The 17,430-nt window shown below is 47.0% G+C and overlaps 1 protein-coding gene across 1 annotated transcript in view; it reads left to right on the top strand.

Annotated features, from left to right (window-relative positions):
* The first annotated feature begins 5,927 nt into the window (after nucleotides 1–5,927).
* The window catches only part of NXPH1 (neurexophilin 1), a 316,416-nt gene continuing 304,913 nt past the window's right edge, over nucleotides 5,928–17,430 (top strand). Inside the window, exons 1-2 of the mRNA XM_004474004.4 lie at nucleotides 5,928–7,158; nucleotides 7,962–8,125. Coding sequence (XP_004474061.1) covers nucleotides 8,072–8,125 — 54 coding nt within the window. The 5' untranslated portion in view covers nucleotides 5,928–7,158; nucleotides 7,962–8,071. The remainder of the gene's footprint in view (nucleotides 7,159–7,961; nucleotides 8,126–17,430) is intronic.

The following is a 17,430-nucleotide window of genomic DNA, read 5'->3' as shown; positions in this document are numbered from 1 at the left end:
TTGAAATTAGAATAGGGAAGAGAGTTTCAAGGAAAGAATGGATGTTAATGATCAAATGATTCTCAGAATTGTTTAGGCCAGCCTCTATGGAGGATGAGTGTGCAGAAGGAGATCTTATCTAACCCGAGAGGTTTTCTTTAAAAAATAAGAACTGAGTGATGGTCATAGAATTATTATGCATATAGCAGGAATAATGTAAATAAAGGCCAGGATCTGGTTCTTGGCTAGTTACTGATGCTTAGTAAATGGTAGCCATTATTATGACTACTATAATAATGAAAACTGTAGAGCTTTGACAAATTACTACCTGTTTAATATGGAATTTGAAGTTAGACCATTTTTCTTTGGACTTTATCAACAGCATTCTATTACTGGAATTGGAAGAAGCAGAAAGATGTAATACTGATGTGATTTTATTTGTAATATGGTATGGACCCTAAAGACAATTCTGGTGAAACTCCAATAGAGTTGTTTTCATTAATATTATGGTTTAAAAGAGGAATTGAGAGGGTTATCATATCCCTGTGATAGCTCTTATTTAAAATATGAAAACCATTCTTTATGTGATATTTGGGTTGAAGCAGTCATTTACTCACTGCATAGATAAATCATTTTCTTTTAAAGTTCTGTCTTCATACTGCCAAATCAGGAAAAAGGCTAGGGAAACCTGAATGCTTAAATAATATCTAGGTATGTTAGGCCATGGAAATGAAATATACATTTGTAGATTCATGTTCAGATTTCAAGTAACGTATTAGTTTCCAAGCTGCTAAAACAAATACCATACAATGGATTGACTTAAACAATGGAAATTTATTGGCTCATGATATTGAAGTTAGGACAAATCAGCAAGATGAAGCTTTCTCCCCAAAGATTGTTATATTCTGGGACTGGCTGCCAGTAATTCTTCGTCCCTGGTTTTTCCATCACATGAAAATGCACCCAGTGGCATCTTCTCCTTTCTCTTCTGAGTTCTGTTGACTTCCAGCTCTGGCTGCTCCCCCTGGCTTCTCTTTCTGCGTGCAATTTCCTTTGCTTGTAAGCTCTTTCTGTGTGCGATTTCTGCCATATTGGATTCCGGCCCACCCTCATTCAGTTTGGGAACACCTTTCATAGTAAGATCTTCAACAGTCCTATTTACAAATGGGTTTACACCCACAGGGTTGGGACCTGAACATGCCATTTGTGGGGCATGTAATTTAATCCCCAATGGGTAACCACAGGAGCTTGCAGAATTTGTTCTCATAATTCCTTCCATTCCTTTGTGGCTGAGATACCCAACGTTCTTTCTGGCTGAAAGCAGATACTGTATTTCATTTTGTCAACAGAACATTAGTAATCAGCTTCTTTGTCTTTAATGATTCTGCTTTAAGGAACTGTCAATTAATAGTCCCCGGAGGACCACCATGAAAAATTTATATAATTAGATTATAATACAAAGATTTGCTTATTCATGATATATATCTCTTATTTTTAATTATGATTTTGGGGCAGTGACCCTGATGTTCTCATCTTTTGCACTACTGCCTTTTAAATGCTATCTTCAGTTTCTCTTATTGTGCTTATTCCTTTTAAAAGTTTGTGAGTATAATTAAAACTACCCTAACTTTGAGAACCCTCTGTCCTCACCTTACAGAGTAAATGAAATATGGATATAAAGACTGAGCATATAAATTACTTTTAAAAAAGAATATGCCTTCTATATAAAGCTGTGTTTAGTCCTTTTAATTTTTTTTTATTCATGAGCTTGATGGCTATTTTTCCTTTCCAGTCCAGTGATTTTGTTATTAAAGCATTCTTGTAAAGGTAATTTAGCATACATGCCTCATAGTTATTAAACAACTTCTACTACATTGAAACACTAAATATTCTAGGTTTGTAAAAGTCACTTCCTTCCCTACACAAAATAGCAAAACTGATGTGTAGAGGGGCCAGAGGATTTCTTAGTTGTCCAATGTGATGTTGAAGAATTCTGCAATGTCTGTGAGTCTTTTGTAACAAATATTCGTAAGTATGATGTGGATGCCACCCTGAGTGTAGATTCTCATAAATCAATGACATTAAAGACACGGATGAACCTTGAAAACATCATGTTGAGTGAAATAAGCCAGACACAAAAAGGAGAATATTGTAAGATCTCACTGATATGAAATAATTAGAATAAGCCAACTCATAGAGTCAGAATCTAGAATATAGGTTACCTGGGAATGGAAAGGGAGTAGGGAAGAGGGAATTAAGGCTTTAAAGGTATAAGAGTTTCTATTTGTAAAGGATGGTGATGATGGTAGCGCAATATTGTGAATTATATATTTCAATGTGGTTAAAAGGGAAAATGTTAGGTTGTATATATGGTACTAGAATAAAGATTTTAAAAAGGAAGGAATGAAGTTCTGATATATGCTAGATACATGCTACAACATGGATGACTCTTGAAAACATTTTGCTAAGTGAAAGAAGCCACACACAAAAGATCATGTAATATTGTATGATTATATTTATATGAAATGCCTAGAAAAGGTAAATCTATAGGAACAGAAAGAAGGTTATGGTTACCAGGGGGTAGTAATGGGAAGTGACTGTTTAATTGGGATAGGGTCTCCTTTGGGGTCATGAAAATGTTTTGAAACTCTTGATAGAGGTGATGGTTGCACAATATTATGAATGTACTCAATGCTACTGAATTGTACACTTCAAATAGTTTACTTTATGTCAGGAGATGGTCACCTCAATAAAAATAAATAAATTTAGTGGAAAGAAAAAAAACATGTACAGAACAATTTATATGAAAAAGTGATATGATTAATACAATTAGAGTCAGCCCTTGACCTAGAAGAAAGGTTATGAGGGTGGGGAAGGAATAAATGCATAAAAAAACCTTGACTCAAATACACAAATACTTGACTTAAAATTCCTGAAATGTACTAATCTTTTAAAAATTGTTTGTCTTTGAAAATCATAATGAAGTATACAATTATTTTTTGCAGAGAATGTAAGTTTTTAAAGTGGGGATGACTTTAATCACATAAAAATAGAATAAGGGATTTTTAAAACTGGAAGTCACTTTAGACATTCTCTAACTCCACTTCCTTATAATAGAGAGGTATTTGGGCCAGGGAAATCTTCAAGCACTTGCCCAAGGTCACTGAATTTGTGAATACCAGGTCCTACTGAGGTGAGGGCAGAAGAATGATATGGCTTATTTTTTTTGGTACTATTAAGTGAGTATAATGCAATAGCAATATTGTAAAAGCAATAAAATTTGGCCTGAAGCTTAAGCAAGAACCATAGCTGTGTGCTTCGTAACAGCATTTTCCTGTTTTTATTTGGATTTTGGTCAAAATATGATGATATATTCGTGGATTTTAAGCCAGGTACCTTTTAGGACACAGTTGTGTACAATCGGAGTTAATCAAACACTCTTTCTCTTTCTCACTTTCCTTTCCCTCCCTCTTCCCACAAAAAGAGAAACTTACAAACAAACCAAATCAAGCTAACTAAAACAGTTAATTACAATGAACAGAATTTTCAGTATATTTTAAATGAATTCTTATTTTAATTTTTTCTGGTTGTATTTATCAGGAAAATTGATTCATATTATTGTTTCCTTTTGAGGTCCACCCATTTTAATTCTTTTAAAATATATATTTCTTGAACAGGAATATATATTGTTGCATATATATTTATGCTGTTCATTTCAGGTTGGACCAAGTAAATGTGAAGAAAGGCAGAGGGCAGTGGGTTGTGTTTTACAGTGCTAAATTTGTGTTTTACATGCTAAGTTTGTATGCATCTTAAGTTGCATTACTCACAAAATTTAGAGATTTCTGAAATGATTTTCAACATGAGTATCTGAAAAAATTTGCATTGATACTATACTCCTTAAGGATAGTCACGCTTTTGTTCCACTCCCTGTGAAACTGAGTTTTGATGTATGCTAATTTATTTAGTGTGCATTTTAAAATAGGGTAATCCTTTAAGTAGAAGAGTGCATGAGATTCATGTTCCTATTGTTTTTATTTTTTTTAAAAACAATTGATAGGAAAGAAGGAGGATGAATATGTAATCCTTATTCACACCTCCCCCTCCCCAATTACATGTTAAAAGCAGAAAAGTTTGATAAAACATTAAGTTTCTCAGTGTTACTTGGGGCCTTCCTGTCTTTTTCTGATTGAGATGTAACTGGAAATAAAGACTCTTGCCAAGATACAAAAAATGACCAGGGACTGCTGTTTTATATCCTGGGCCAAGTGCCTCTAGGATGATGGGATAAGCATTGAATATCTGGACTGAGGGTCTCAGGTCACTAACATAAAAAGCCCTCTGGCACCGGTGTGTCATAGAATAAAGTGTCGGGCCAGTTCCCATTACTTGGGTGCCTGTGGTGCTTTTCTTGAATAATCAGTCCTATTCAGCAGAGATCTTAAGTTTCTGCATCGACTTTCTATTTCACAAGCAGCAATTTTTTTTTACGGCTAAACGTATTAGAGGCACAATGTTTTTGAAGTAAGCTTTAGAAAAGAACTTGGTATATCCCAACGCTGAAGCTTCCTGAATCCTTCCTGTTTTCCCAGAGGTCAGATAGAAGTTCAGCTCTATGACTTGGGGCATTCTGGGCAGAGGCGGTCAACATTGGCTCTCTGTATGGGAGAGTCTGGGAGCTCATGAGCAGTTGGGAATCAATTTTAGGATGGCCTCCTAGAGGGTGGAGTCAGACAGATCTTCTCTTGCCCTCCTTTGGACCTGCAGCCTCAGGTACGAGTGCCCTAAAACCTTAATTTTTCTTCTGCAAACGTTTTAAAAGCATGAAAAACCCGGTAAGTGAAAATGAAACCCAGGTAACATTGCAACCATGCCCAAATATATTTTGTCTAAAGTATAATTTCTGAGTGCCAATTAGACAGTGTGCATCACTGCCTTAGTCTGCATATGCCCCAGTGAATTCTGAGAGGCCACCACAGCAGAGCACAACTTTTGAGATTCCAGGAGCTTGCTCTTTAAAGAGCTATTTTTAACTGGAAGGGAGGTTGTAGGCCTCAAAGTGCCGGTAGATATGTCCCGCAGTGGGGAATCTAACTTGGAGGCTTTCGGGGATCAGATTCCAGGCAAAGGTTTCAGCCAGGCTCCTCTTGCTTCTGCTCCAGGGAAGGCTGGTTGTGCTGGGAGTTGACCTGCGCTCCCCCGGGAACTCAGCCCGACGTCGCCCGGGGGCCTCTGGGCGGGAGTTTACGTTGTGCCTGGACCCAGCCGAACCACAGAAGAAACTGCAGAGCCAGGAGGTGTCCAAGAGCCGGACTCGAGGAATAGACTCCCCGAGACTCATCAAAAAATCACGAGCCCATTTCCACGCCACCGACTCGGGCTCCTGAGATAAAAATCAATCCAATTCTTACAGATTGATATCGAAATGTCATCCCGCAGTGTGAATCCCTCGGGGCCGGGCTCCGCGAAGGGCGGGTTGGAGAGGTTGCTGGCGGGCTGGGGGAAGCGAGACGCCCGCAGCCGCGCTCGGACTTGCGGCCCGAGTCCCGGCACCCTGAGGAGGCGCTCGCGGCCCCGCGGGCACCAAAAAGGACATTCCCGGATCTCTCGGGATCCCAGCAAAGCTGGGCTGAGGGTTGGGTTCGGAGGAGGGTGAAGGGGAGGAGAAGAAGGAAAAAAAAAAAAAACCCAACAACCCACAAACAGGCTTTGAGGCAGAGACACAGCTTTCCAGAGGCGGAGAGTCAAAAATCCTGAGACCCTGAGTTGGAGATAGGCAGAAAGAGGCTGACAAAGAAACGGACTACATGAAAGGCAGAGAAAGGACAGGGAGAAAGTGTGTGTGTGTGGTAGAAGCAGAGAGGGAGGGAGGGAGGGGAAGAGAAAGGGAGAGGGAGAAGGCGAGAGGACGAAACAGAGACAGAGACAGCAGGGAAGAGAGAGGGAGAAGACAGCAAGAGTCAGAGCGGAGACGGCCAGACCGGGAGACTGGTTGAGCAGGAGGGGTCTGGAGAGAGGGAGGAGGCGGCGGGGAAGCCCTCCCCCTCTCGCCCAGCTCCTCCTCTGTTCCGTCCAGCCCTCGGCAGAGTCGGGCGCGCAAGGTCGCCCAGTCCTCTCGGCGGCCGGAGGTCCGCAGCAGCCCAGCGTCGGGCCTCGCAGCCACAGGTCGGCGTCGCCCCCGGCTGCCCGCCGCTCGCTCCACACCCTTCTGCGCGCGTCCCCTCCCGACGCGCCGCCCGGCTGCCAGCCGCGCCACGCCCCCCACCCCGGGGAGGGGGCGGTGCAGCCGCCAGAGTCTCGGCGGGAGCCAACTCGCCCGGCCCGCCCGGCCCGCCGAGAGCCCGCGAGCGCGATCTATTTACACAGGGTATTAATCAGTCTTTGAGGAGTCTTTCGCCAATGTAAATCCCCGTGTCGGGGAGGGTGTCGCGCCGAGTCACGGCCCTGCTGAGAAACCACCACCACTGAGGCGCTCCGAACCTCAGTTAGCTCCAGAGCGTCCCCCGGTGGTCGGGCTGGACCACGGACAGCGCACCAGACTGGGCTTGAGAGCCGCTTCGGGGCTCCCCAGCTTCGCGAGTGGAAGCGCAGCTGCCCCGTGCGCCCGCAGCCTCCCCGTTCTCGTCACCCCTCTCCTCAGAAACTCGGACGGCCCGCGCCTGCCGTGTGGCTTGCTTTCTTCCGGAAGACCAGTGTCTTGTCTCTGAAGTTCAAGTTCCGAGGACTTGCCCATTCTTTTCTCCCTAAATCATCTCCATCATCCTTTGGTAGCCGTGGGAAGCCGGGAGTTCTGGACTATTCGTCCCGGAGCTGGCAGCCCCGGTCGGTGCCGAGCAGCAACTGGGCGCGTTCGCCTCTCTCCCTGCGTCCCTCCCTCTTTCTCCCTGTCTTTCCTCCTTACTCCCCCCTCCCTCTCTTGCCCCTTAAGTTTTCTGCACCGTGAATCCAACTGTGCCAAGCCTAGGTTCCCGCGGAACCAATCCTGAGCGTGACCCGGGCACTGGGACGCCGTCTCTACCGAGACTGGCCCGGCAGCCCGGCCGGCGGGTTCCCGAGCATGGAGACCCAGCTCCAGGGGCGGCGAGTCCGGGGCGCGGGCGACGCCAGGCCCGAGTAACTCCTCCATGGACCCTGTCCAGAACCGGACCTGCTCTCCGGATTCGACCCCATTCCTATGCGGTAAGTACCCATTCGCCTTGGGCAGAGGCGATGGGTGCGAGGAAGGGGCAGCGGGGTGGAGCTCTGGTTGGGGGACAGAACGCTTCTGGCTGGTGACCCTCACAGCTCCAGGCAGGCTTCCACTCTAGAAGTTAGCGACTGGCTGCGCCCCACGGCTCGGAAAAAGTAGTACCAGAGGTGTACGTGCGTGTGCGTAGGTATCTCTGTATAGGAACTTGACAAGTAAACTGAACCCGCTTTCCTGTATGCAAATTGCATCCTGTTTCCCCACCCCGCCCCCACCGATCTGTGGAGAAACCCAAAGCCTAATCCTGGTCAGCTCTACCTACTCTTTCTCCTCCCCGCACCCCCTTGCCCAGTCTCTCTCTCTCTCTCTCTCTCTCTCTCTCTCTCTCTCTCGGTGTGTACGTGTGTGAGCGCTGCCAGGGTTGGCGAAGGACCAGCCGCCGCCTTTAGTCCGAGCCGCCCGGCCATCAAACACTAGGGCAGGTGTCGCTGCCAGAGACGCTCGGGCTCTGAACCCGTCTGCGCGGCTCTGTGTGCCCTCCGCCGCCGCCGCCGCCGCTCGGGAACTCGTGCCCAGGAGCTCAAGGCGCAGAGAGCCCGTCACTCTTCTGCCCTCGTGCCCACCGACCGCGCGCTCGCTTGTTCCAGACGCTGGATTTACTCGTTTTTCAATTGTTTCCCAACCCTTTCCCGTGTATTTTGAACACCCGACCCTTCCTCGACCCTGTTTTCCCGTGGTTCGCGAAGCCTCCCCTTGCCCGCGTGGTCATGGGATGTCTAATTTCATTTGTGTCTAGGCTGCTGAGAGCGCTCCTTGCTCTGTAAAGTGGATGTCAGGTGGATCTATGTTTTTGAAGGAACAAAGACTCAGCGAAGGCACCGCCGGGGAAGTTTGAGACGCGGGAGGATGCAGGCTGCGTGCTGGTACGTGCTTCTCCTCCTGCAGCCCACCGTCTATTTGGTAAGTCGCCAACTGTCCCGCGCCCCCGCAGTCCCACCCGGGCAACCCGGGACATGCTGAGGAGGGTAAGGCCGCCAATTCCGCGAGAGCAGAGTTCCAAGTGACTATGCTGGAACAACTTTGGCAAGCTGGTCTTCAGATCGCTGCGGGATTTTCCAGGGTTCCCACCCCCATTTCTGCTCCAGTCTCTTCGCTCCAGCGCGGGATACTGAACAGCGGCTAGGGCGTCCCAGACACCCAGAAACCGAGGAGGTAGTGAGAGGGGATGCTTTTTGAAGAGAAGGCAAAAGGAAAGGGTGGGGGGTATTGAACTTTCAGTAGTTCATTCACGGAAAACGGGGTGTGGGGACCACGAATCTGCTCTGATCTTGACTTTGAAAATGAATCCATCCATCCACTCTCCCAGTTTGGAGACTGGCACAGTAAGAAGTGCGAGTAACTTTCTTCAAGTTATAGGGTACAAGACAGGATACGTTTAATGATAGGAGCACGACAAGCAATCAGTTAGAGTGAGTTACAGACACTCCGGGAAACTGGCATCTCTTCATTCAACCTCCCCTTTCCACCAAATAATCAAACCCCGGCTCCTGTGCCCAGCCCCTTGTTAGGAAGTGGGAAGGCCTTGTCTCCGGGGAGAGAAGCTGAAGCAAAGCCGCCGTCGCCTCCTCCGGGAGCGGAGTTTCTCGGGGTCTGGACTTCGCACACTGTTGGGTCTCGGCTCCGGGGCGAAGCTCCTTGTTGTGGTAGCGGTGAATTGGGAACTGGGGTTCCCCGCCGAACCATGGAGGAGAATGCGGTTTCTAGGGTCTGGCTGTGGGGAGCGTCGGGAACACTCGCGCCCTACTGGTGAGGTTGCACTGGGTGCTCATAGTCCACTCCTGGGCAGCCGGAGCACAGAGGGTTGCGTGTGTTTTGCCCAAAGGCAAGGAGCGCTGGGGTAGCTTGAGCTCTCTTGTGGCGGGTAGACGAGAGTTGGGGGGCGGCCGTGGCGTTCTTCAATCCCAAGGGCATCAGAACCCACAAGCCTGAGAGAAAAAGTGTCGCCATTCCTGCAATTGTGTTTCCCAGCTGTTGCCTTGGTGCATGTGAATTCAGGGCTGTGAATTGTGTGGACTCTGTGTATGTGAGTGGGTGTGTATGTATATGTGCGTGAATACGTGTGTGTGTGTATTCAATGAGATTTAGTTTTCAATTCAAAGAACCCTCAAAGTTTGTCTTTGCACCTTTACTGCCTGATCGTGGCAGTCGTGGACGCCAGAGGGCGCTGCGCGTCAGTGTCCTCGCCCACAGGACACCTTGGGGTAAACAGGTGAAAGCCAGGGCAGCCAATCCAAAAGAACAGCCTCTCTGACTGCGTGACCAAAGTCTGTGCCTTCCCCGGGTGGAACGCAGATGGAATGCAAAAGCTATCCTTCCTATTTCCCATCTTCAATCATTTTCCCTCCCACCTGTGTCCAGTAAAACCACTGACATTGAGAGCCCAGAGATGGAGGGCAGAAAGTTTGGCCAGAGGAAGTACAGAAATTGTTTATTGAGAGACGGGGAGCTCGAAGTGAAAGCGACACAGGGGAATTTTTACTAACGGTTCCCTTGACCATCTTAACTTGCCTGCCCCTTTTGTCTGCCTACCTTTATACTTGACCTGAACCTTAAGACTGTACTCACGTCCTTGGGCTGTACTCATATGCAGTGCAAGGGCTCGTGGCTGTGGTGCAGTTTATTGCTTGAAGCAAGTATTTCGATAGCCTGGAAAATAATCTATCAAAAGCAGAAGTGAAATCAATACAGTTGTGTTAAATTTTAAATGTGTTTGTTGGCAGTTAAACCGTTTTCCACTCATTACAACAACAGTGCTGGATTTATTCTAATGCGCTGCGTTCTCAACAACAAGCGCATTAATTCTCCTTTAATTGTAAACTGGGAGCATTTGAAAACCATTCAGTGTGCAAATTATGCTGATTCAATTACCGTTTAGTTACAGACTTCATTACCTGAATGCCTTTTGGCAATACAGAGAAAGGAGACAATTTTTCCAATTTCACTCAAAACAATACGAAATGTGAACAATAAAATAGAGAAGGCGATTTAGAAGTCCGTTCTTTTTCTCTCCCAAAGTTGTTTTGTGTGATGGTGATTAGAAACCACATGCACCTAAAAAACAAAAGGCGGGTGGCAGCTAGTGTTTCCAGGGATTGGAATTCCATGGTTATTTGCCAGTAGAACCCAGAGCTGTTTTTCCTGGAGTCAGAAAGCTGACTTTTACCATGGAAATGAATTTTAAAGGGTAAATTGGGCAGTCACATAAGGATGGTTTTAGGCTTGTAAAGAACAGAGCCTTGATTAAAGCTCTAGGGCAATGAGACAGACCAAGAAGTGGTCAAGGCTTTTTCTATATCCATTTCACTAACCACCAGACACAGTAACGGAATTCATCATTTATTTGTAGCTACACCCCAGAACATCCCATCTCTTGGCAAAAATCTGCAGTAGATGCATGCTGGTTGTCAGGAGCTGCTTCAAGTTTACTTCAAGAAGGCAGGGGTGGCAAAACCATTATTTTATTTTATTTTTTCCCCTTCAATTGACATAAGCCAGAGAAGGAGTTTAATGAGTGATTTTTTTTTTTTTTTGTCTTTATGAGCTCACAGCACGAGTTAAATAACTGGGGCTTTCTCTTTATTTATGCCTTGACTCCAAACTGATATCTCAGTGGACCTTCCCCTTTATGTCCCTGGAGTCCCAGTTTTGATTTCCCAAGGAGTTAATGGCCACATTATGACCAGGTACAAGATTTGCTTAAGTGTCTCTATACAGAAATATTGAGGCTCTTGCTTCTAGAGAAATACCTTAAATACTCTCAAATTGGGAAGAAAAACAATCTACCAGCAGATCAATGCTCCATATTTAAGCCACAATTTCCTGCCTGTATTTGGGTGAATGTTCTCAAAGTATGTTTCTTGGCCTAGTGTCCCTTGAATGCATGTTCTAGGTTGAAGACTTGGAGTCTCTTTATGCTTGTAGAGAGATGGGGTCTGTCCTTGTTCAAAAACTAAGAGTTTATTTTAGCCCTGCAATGGGAAGCTCATTAGAAATGTGTCCTCAAAGTTACCTACTGAAGCACATTAGCTAGAATATTAGAAAATCACCACTGGATTAACTCCTACCATAAATAGAGGGAGTGGGAAGCTGTCTTTTAAAAATAAAAGCAAGAAAATCTCCTATTTATTGAGTGCTGTGTACTGAAAATTTAAAATCTGAATTCAGTAGAAGTCTAAGGCTTAATAATGCTTGTTAAAAATCTTTATTCTTCTGTCAGATCTGGGCCAATCCCAGGATATTTTTCAGTATGATATAATGGGGTAACAGGACTATAGCATTTGAACTCAATTGAAACACGCACTGGATAAAATAGGGAAAGGTGGTTTCTGGCTGTGAAGAATGGGAATCCTAACTTGAGTTATTCTCTGATGGTCCAACTGAAGGATGGGCCAGGATATAGGAAGAGCAGCTCCCAGAATGTGACCATGAAGCCTTATTCTATTCGTGAGCTCATCTGTAGCAATTCTCAGAGTAGAAGGGTCTAATAAGCACTCCCTGGACATGTCAACAGAAATGCTGCTCAGAAATTCAGTCTAGAGAATCTGAGGAGGGTTTGAATGTTGTTATTGCGGGCAGTCACTCGTTCACAGCACTATTCAAATAAGAGAGGGGTCCTTGACCTTCAAGTAAGATCCCACCAATTCTGCTAAGAATTGAAATAGTTAATGATTTGCTTGCTTTTTCTTAAACCAAGGTGGGTGAGAAATGAAAATTCTTTTTGAACCTTTTGCTTAAATAACAGTTCAAACCATCTATCACCTCAAATTTAGGGTATTCTAAAAAATGTGAACTCTATACCCATTGTTTTACTACAGATTAAGGGGTGATGAATATATCCATGGGAACACTACCTCTGCACTGTTAGATGTCATTTAGGTGAATTCCACTCACTGTGAAAGTGATTTTTTTAATGGAATATGGAAGCTGGGGAAAAGCAGAGAGGGAGAGAGACAACCAATATCTATCCTGTGGATTAGGTATGTGTACTTCCCCGCTTTTGGAAATTAAGTCAACAGCCCACTGAAAATTTTAATCAATGTGGGCTTATTCCTGAAAGGAATAAAACACAAAACTACCTTATGGTGGCTAATATATGTTCTCTATTAAGACCAGTTCTTGGAGGCAGCTCTCAAAGTTCTCTAACTCCACTGAATACACAGTATTTCCTAACCCTTATCCCCAGACTAGCCTTCCTGATATGGGAGTAAACCTAGATTTTTGGAAGGGCCATGTCCTAGCAGCACAATGCCGGAAATAAGCCCTGGCTCTTTCAGACCAAAAAATTGCTACTATACTGGGCATACTCCTGAAACATTCAGCTGTCCAATGACTGGGAAAACAACCCCTTGCATAGTAGGGGAGTGCTTTGAAGGGGCCCCAGGAGGATTATCGTGGTCTGGGGCCTTGTAGTGATAGCTTCGGGAATCTGTCATAAGTATGAGAAAGAGAGAACCAGATTTGATCCAGCTCTATCTGATGGGTATTTTCAGGAAAAGCCATTAAGTTCCTGGCTCCTCTTTGTGCAAAGCTGATTTCTATTTGGCTTTGAATTGTTGACGACCATTTCCCACTAAATGAAAATGTTGTCTGGGTGAAAAATATATTGGGTGGCAGGGAAATTGGTTGATGTTTTTGAGATAGGTGCCCAATGTCCTACTTTTCTATCTGAAGGAAGATTTTCTGCAGACTACAGAAATTGACAGCATTGTCCAGGTAATAACCACCGTCGACAATATTTTCAAAAGGGCATTTGTGTGATGAAAGCATTTGGGTATTGCTTTTTCAAATAAGCAATTTTCTGTCTTGGGCTCCTTTGATTTTATAGGGGATGAGGAGTGGAATGGGGTGGGTGGGGGAGAAGGGGCCACACACGGAAAAAGAGAAGCCCTCCCCGTTTCTCCCAGTTCTGAATTATCAAGGTGCCTCTCAGGTTCTCCTGGAATTCGGGGTCGAAGAGTCCTCAGTGAATTCGGCTGGGGCAGCGTTGATATTGTGTCAAAAGGGAACCCCGGAATGAGGACTAGCACTCTTCTTGCGCTCCTCTGTCCCCAGGTTAAACTGATGGAAGCTGTGAAAGTTTGCCCGCTGTCAAGTGGGGAGTTGGAGGTGTGTAGTCTTTCTGATTTTTTTTTTTTAAAGAAAGCTCCTAGCTTTGATTCGATTCAGGAAAGTTCCCTAAGGGCAACCACGTCGTCTAGGAGCTTCAGATCTCATTTTAAGACCTTAATAGTCTTTGCCATTTTAATAAAGGAAGGCAGGCGCGTTGGCCGGCAGCTTGCGGTGAGGTCAGCGGCTTCCTGGCGCAGTTGGGTCTCAGGGTAGGTCTGCGCCCTAGTCTCCCCCTAAATTCCGCTCGCAATCATTTATCTGGTCCCGCCGCGTGTTTGCAGGAAGTTGCAGTCGTAATTTACCCGCTAGTCAACTCTAGACCGGCTCTTTTTCTCCATGTCAGCACTAACCCCTCCCGGAGCTTGGTAAATACTGTGCGCGCATTTTTCTGCCGCCGATTGGCATGTTGACGACTCCGCTTGAAGGAATGTGACAATAAAGCGGGAAACCAAAGCTTGGCAAGCACTTAATCAAGGATAAAAAGGTTCCGCTGTAAGGATGTCACTCAATTTATTGTGAAAGTCGAATGAATTACGTTTAATGAAAGTGCTCCCCAGATGAATATTACCAGCAATTTCCTGAGTTGGCTCTGTCAGCTCAAGATGAGGAAATGCCAACCCAGATCAGGAAAGAGCGCCGGTCTCAATTACTATGCAAGCTTTCCAAGAGCGGCTTTTTATTGAGATGATATATATTGGCGGCTCCTTCACGCCTCTCCGCTCGCCCAGGAGCGCGTCTGCACATATTCCAAGTTTGCTGTCTCCCCCCGCGGGTTGCTGGCTGTTGTTTAAACTTCTGATGCGCGCACTGCTTCTCTGCTGCGGGCTGGAAATCTAATTACCGCCTCTGTAAACAGCTTCCCTAGTATATTTTATTTACTACGGAGGTGGGGGCTGGTGGGGTTGGGGGTGGGACGGAGAGAAGTCCCATTATCATAGAAAGTTCTTCCGGTGTGTCGTTAGGGGGTCCTGATAGTGGAGAGCGAGATGGCGCCCCGTTAGGACGTTGGAATGAAGTCCTGCATGGGGTCCCAGGAGCATCGAAAGCGCAATCACGTGCTTCGCCTGCCGCGATTCTGGCAAAGGCTCCTCCGCCCCATTTACTTTTAAAAAATGAGTGTATTTTATTTGCTCAAGCCGGAAATACGATGGGGAGAAGGACTCTTAGGCCGCAGCCTGAGCGCATTGCTTCATCTGCATGAGAATGGAGGACCCAGAGACTTTTCCTGTGCTGTTTCTTACTCTCACAGTAAGACAAATTGCTGCTGAGCAAAACCGAGTGTTTCCTTAGAAACTGCCTGGCAGTCGCTACTGCGCGTTTGGACTGAATCTGCCTCGGGCCTCGCCCATCAGCCCCGCGGCCCTAAAGGATTCTGACCTCGAGGACCTGAGGTAGCGAGGGTGAAAGGCGCCCTGGGTGGCCGGGCACCCTCGCCCCACCGGACGCAGGGAACGTCCTGCTTACACATCGCATCCTCTGTCCTAGACCCCTTCACCACCCACTGGCTTTAAAGACCTTTTTTAGTCGTCTTCTACAATTAGGAGGGAGAAACTTTCTTTGACGTAGATTTCATACCCTCAACTCAGAAACCCAGTCTTCTGGCCGAATTCGCGAAATGTTCAGGGCCAGGGAAAGTTTCCCAGTCCACGTCGTTGCCGCCACAGCTGCGAGCTTCATTGCCACTGTCTCCTTTTAGCCTCAGGTGTCCTCGGGTAAATCCCGGCAGGTTTATGAAAGCACAGATGCCCCATTTTCGCGGCGGGACGAAGACACCAAGCCTTGACACTAAAGTGTTGCTTCTGGGGAGCCTTTCGTCAACGCCAGCGAGCTCCGACGCCCCTGCGCCAGCAGGGAGGACAGCGGCACGTTTCCGGAGGGAAGCCAGGGCACCAAGGTTGAATGGAAAGGTGTCGGTTGCGCGGCAAGCCCAGGCCCAGAGAACAATTCCTCAGCACCATGGACAGAGCCACAGGCTCCGCCCCGCCCGGCTCCCGCGGCTCGGCCTCCCTCCCTCCCGCAGCCGCGCGGATTGGTGGTGCCTCTTGAAGTTGAGTTTGAGCTTGTGGTTTCTGCAGACGTCTCTCCACCGCGGAGTCGCGTTTGTAGCGACCGCTCTCCCCTTCCCAGTCTTTCGGTACCATCAAGTTCTGATTGCCTTTGTCCCCAGTGTGTCCTAAGGTCACAAGGCCTCATTTGCCACATCTACCCTCCCACACCCCCACCCCGGGGCGATTGCGGCGTCACATGATGACCACAGAGATTATCCAGAGAGAGCGAATCCTTCCTTCCCCCGTCGTCTCCCCTGCTCCCAATTACTCACAGGTGATTAAATCGACTCCTCCCCCCCAAACAGAAACACGAACTCAGTAGCGCTGAAAGTGCCCTTAGCAATGTAAAAGCTTCATTTAACAGGCAAGGAAACCGAGGCACAAAGAGGGGCACCAGCTTTGCCGCAAAAGTAAAACTAAGCTGTGAGAAATGATTCCGGCCCCATTTCCCACCTGCCGGGAACGCGGTCATAGCCACCCAGACGCCCTCCAGGATCAGGCGCTTTTAAAAGACGACGCGCGGGGTCGTGTGTGGGGGAGGATGGGGAGAAGTCCTAATTATTATGAATTTCTAAAGGACCAGTAATTATTCACGGGAGCAGGACAAACCGCGGCCCCGGCCAGGGAATCGATATATTTGCTATCGAAGTGCCTGGCTCGCCTTTAATGCAGACGAATGGGGAGGCAGCCTCATTATTTTCCGTGGTTAGGCTCCCCGGGGCGTGCGGCCTGAGGCAGCGTGGAATCTATCATCATTAAACCCGGGTGGGGGTGGGGTGGGGTAAATATCTCCTTATTTACTTACCAAAAACCAAACCAAAAAACAGCTACCACAAAACACAGACACTCACACACATTCCCCCTCCCTCCCCCGCCCTTGCCAGGCCCTGGTCGCACACCCACGCGGGGCCTGTCTGAACTCTTTGGAGCCGACACTGCGGTCACTTAAAAGGTGCGTGGCTCCTCCTCCGCGGCGCGGCGGTTACACAGCTGATTTGGTCCAGAAATAATCCAAGAGTACCGAGCGTTGGCGCTAGGGGTTCTCTGTGTCAAAGGCGAAGGTTGGCTGGGAAGTTCTGCGGTTTCAGCGTTAGAGTCAGTCCTTTCAGGACACCTCGATTCCTCAAACACTCGCGGTAGTGTTGGAACAGAGATAAGGAGGATGGTGCCCCCTCAACTGTAGGAGCAGCCTGCTCCGAGAAAGGCAAGCCCGCCAGAAGTGAACGAATCTGAAGGCGAACTGGGGTCGGCAATTGGCTGGGAGGGGAAGGTTTGGGCGCAAAGCTTTCCGGTTACTCTCGAAGACCCGGGAGACTGGCCTTCTTCCTCATTCGGGCGAGATTCCGGCCCTTTGCCTTCGGGCCAGCCCGCTGCATTTTCCCGGACTGGGGCTGCGCCCCACCTCCCCCCGCCATAAATCACAGGACTGTCCAGGGAACTGCTACTGGACTGCGCAGCCTTTTTCCATTTTCCCTCCCTTCAGCAGCCCGCACTTCCTGGCGCAATCTTTCTCACTCTCAGAACTTGCCTGATGCCTCTGGTGGTGAAATTTGTACTGTATTCTTGTACAAGGGTCTTCACTGTTCCCTGCAGTGCCAGAGCTCTGACGCTTAACTGAGGTGCTTGCGTGTGAGCGTGTGTGTATATTTGTGAGCATCTGTTGTTCATTTGGCATGGCCCCTCCCTTACCATAGCGGTCAATCTCTGCAGAAAAGATGATGGCACTTTAAAAAAAACGTAATTCTCTTTCATTGCAGTAAAATTATCATAATTATTATAACATTAACGAGAACAAAATTAAAAATTGTGGGCTTCCAGGGAATTGGCGAATAACAGAATATCCTGCCCCCCCCCCCCCCGGGGGTTTTCTTGTTCCTCAGAGCCCATCCTTTGCTGATGTATTGGGATTACCTCAATGTCTTTGTTTCCTTGCTGTCAGAGATGCTAGCCAACACAGTACTAGGACTGTGTGATCTACTGGCATCATTTCCTCCCACCACCTTCAATTTAAGAAGCTTTGTAATTAAACTCTGTGAGATATATGTAACA

The sequence above is a fragment of the Dasypus novemcinctus genome, chromosome 5 (assembly GCF_030445035.2).
Source record: "Dasypus novemcinctus isolate mDasNov1 chromosome 5, mDasNov1.1.hap2, whole genome shotgun sequence".
NCBI classification, from domain to species: Eukaryota; Metazoa; Chordata; class Mammalia; order Cingulata; family Dasypodidae; genus Dasypus; species Dasypus novemcinctus.
The sequence above is the reverse complement of the archived record's forward strand: the minus strand, read 5'-3'. Positions and strand labels throughout refer to the sequence as shown.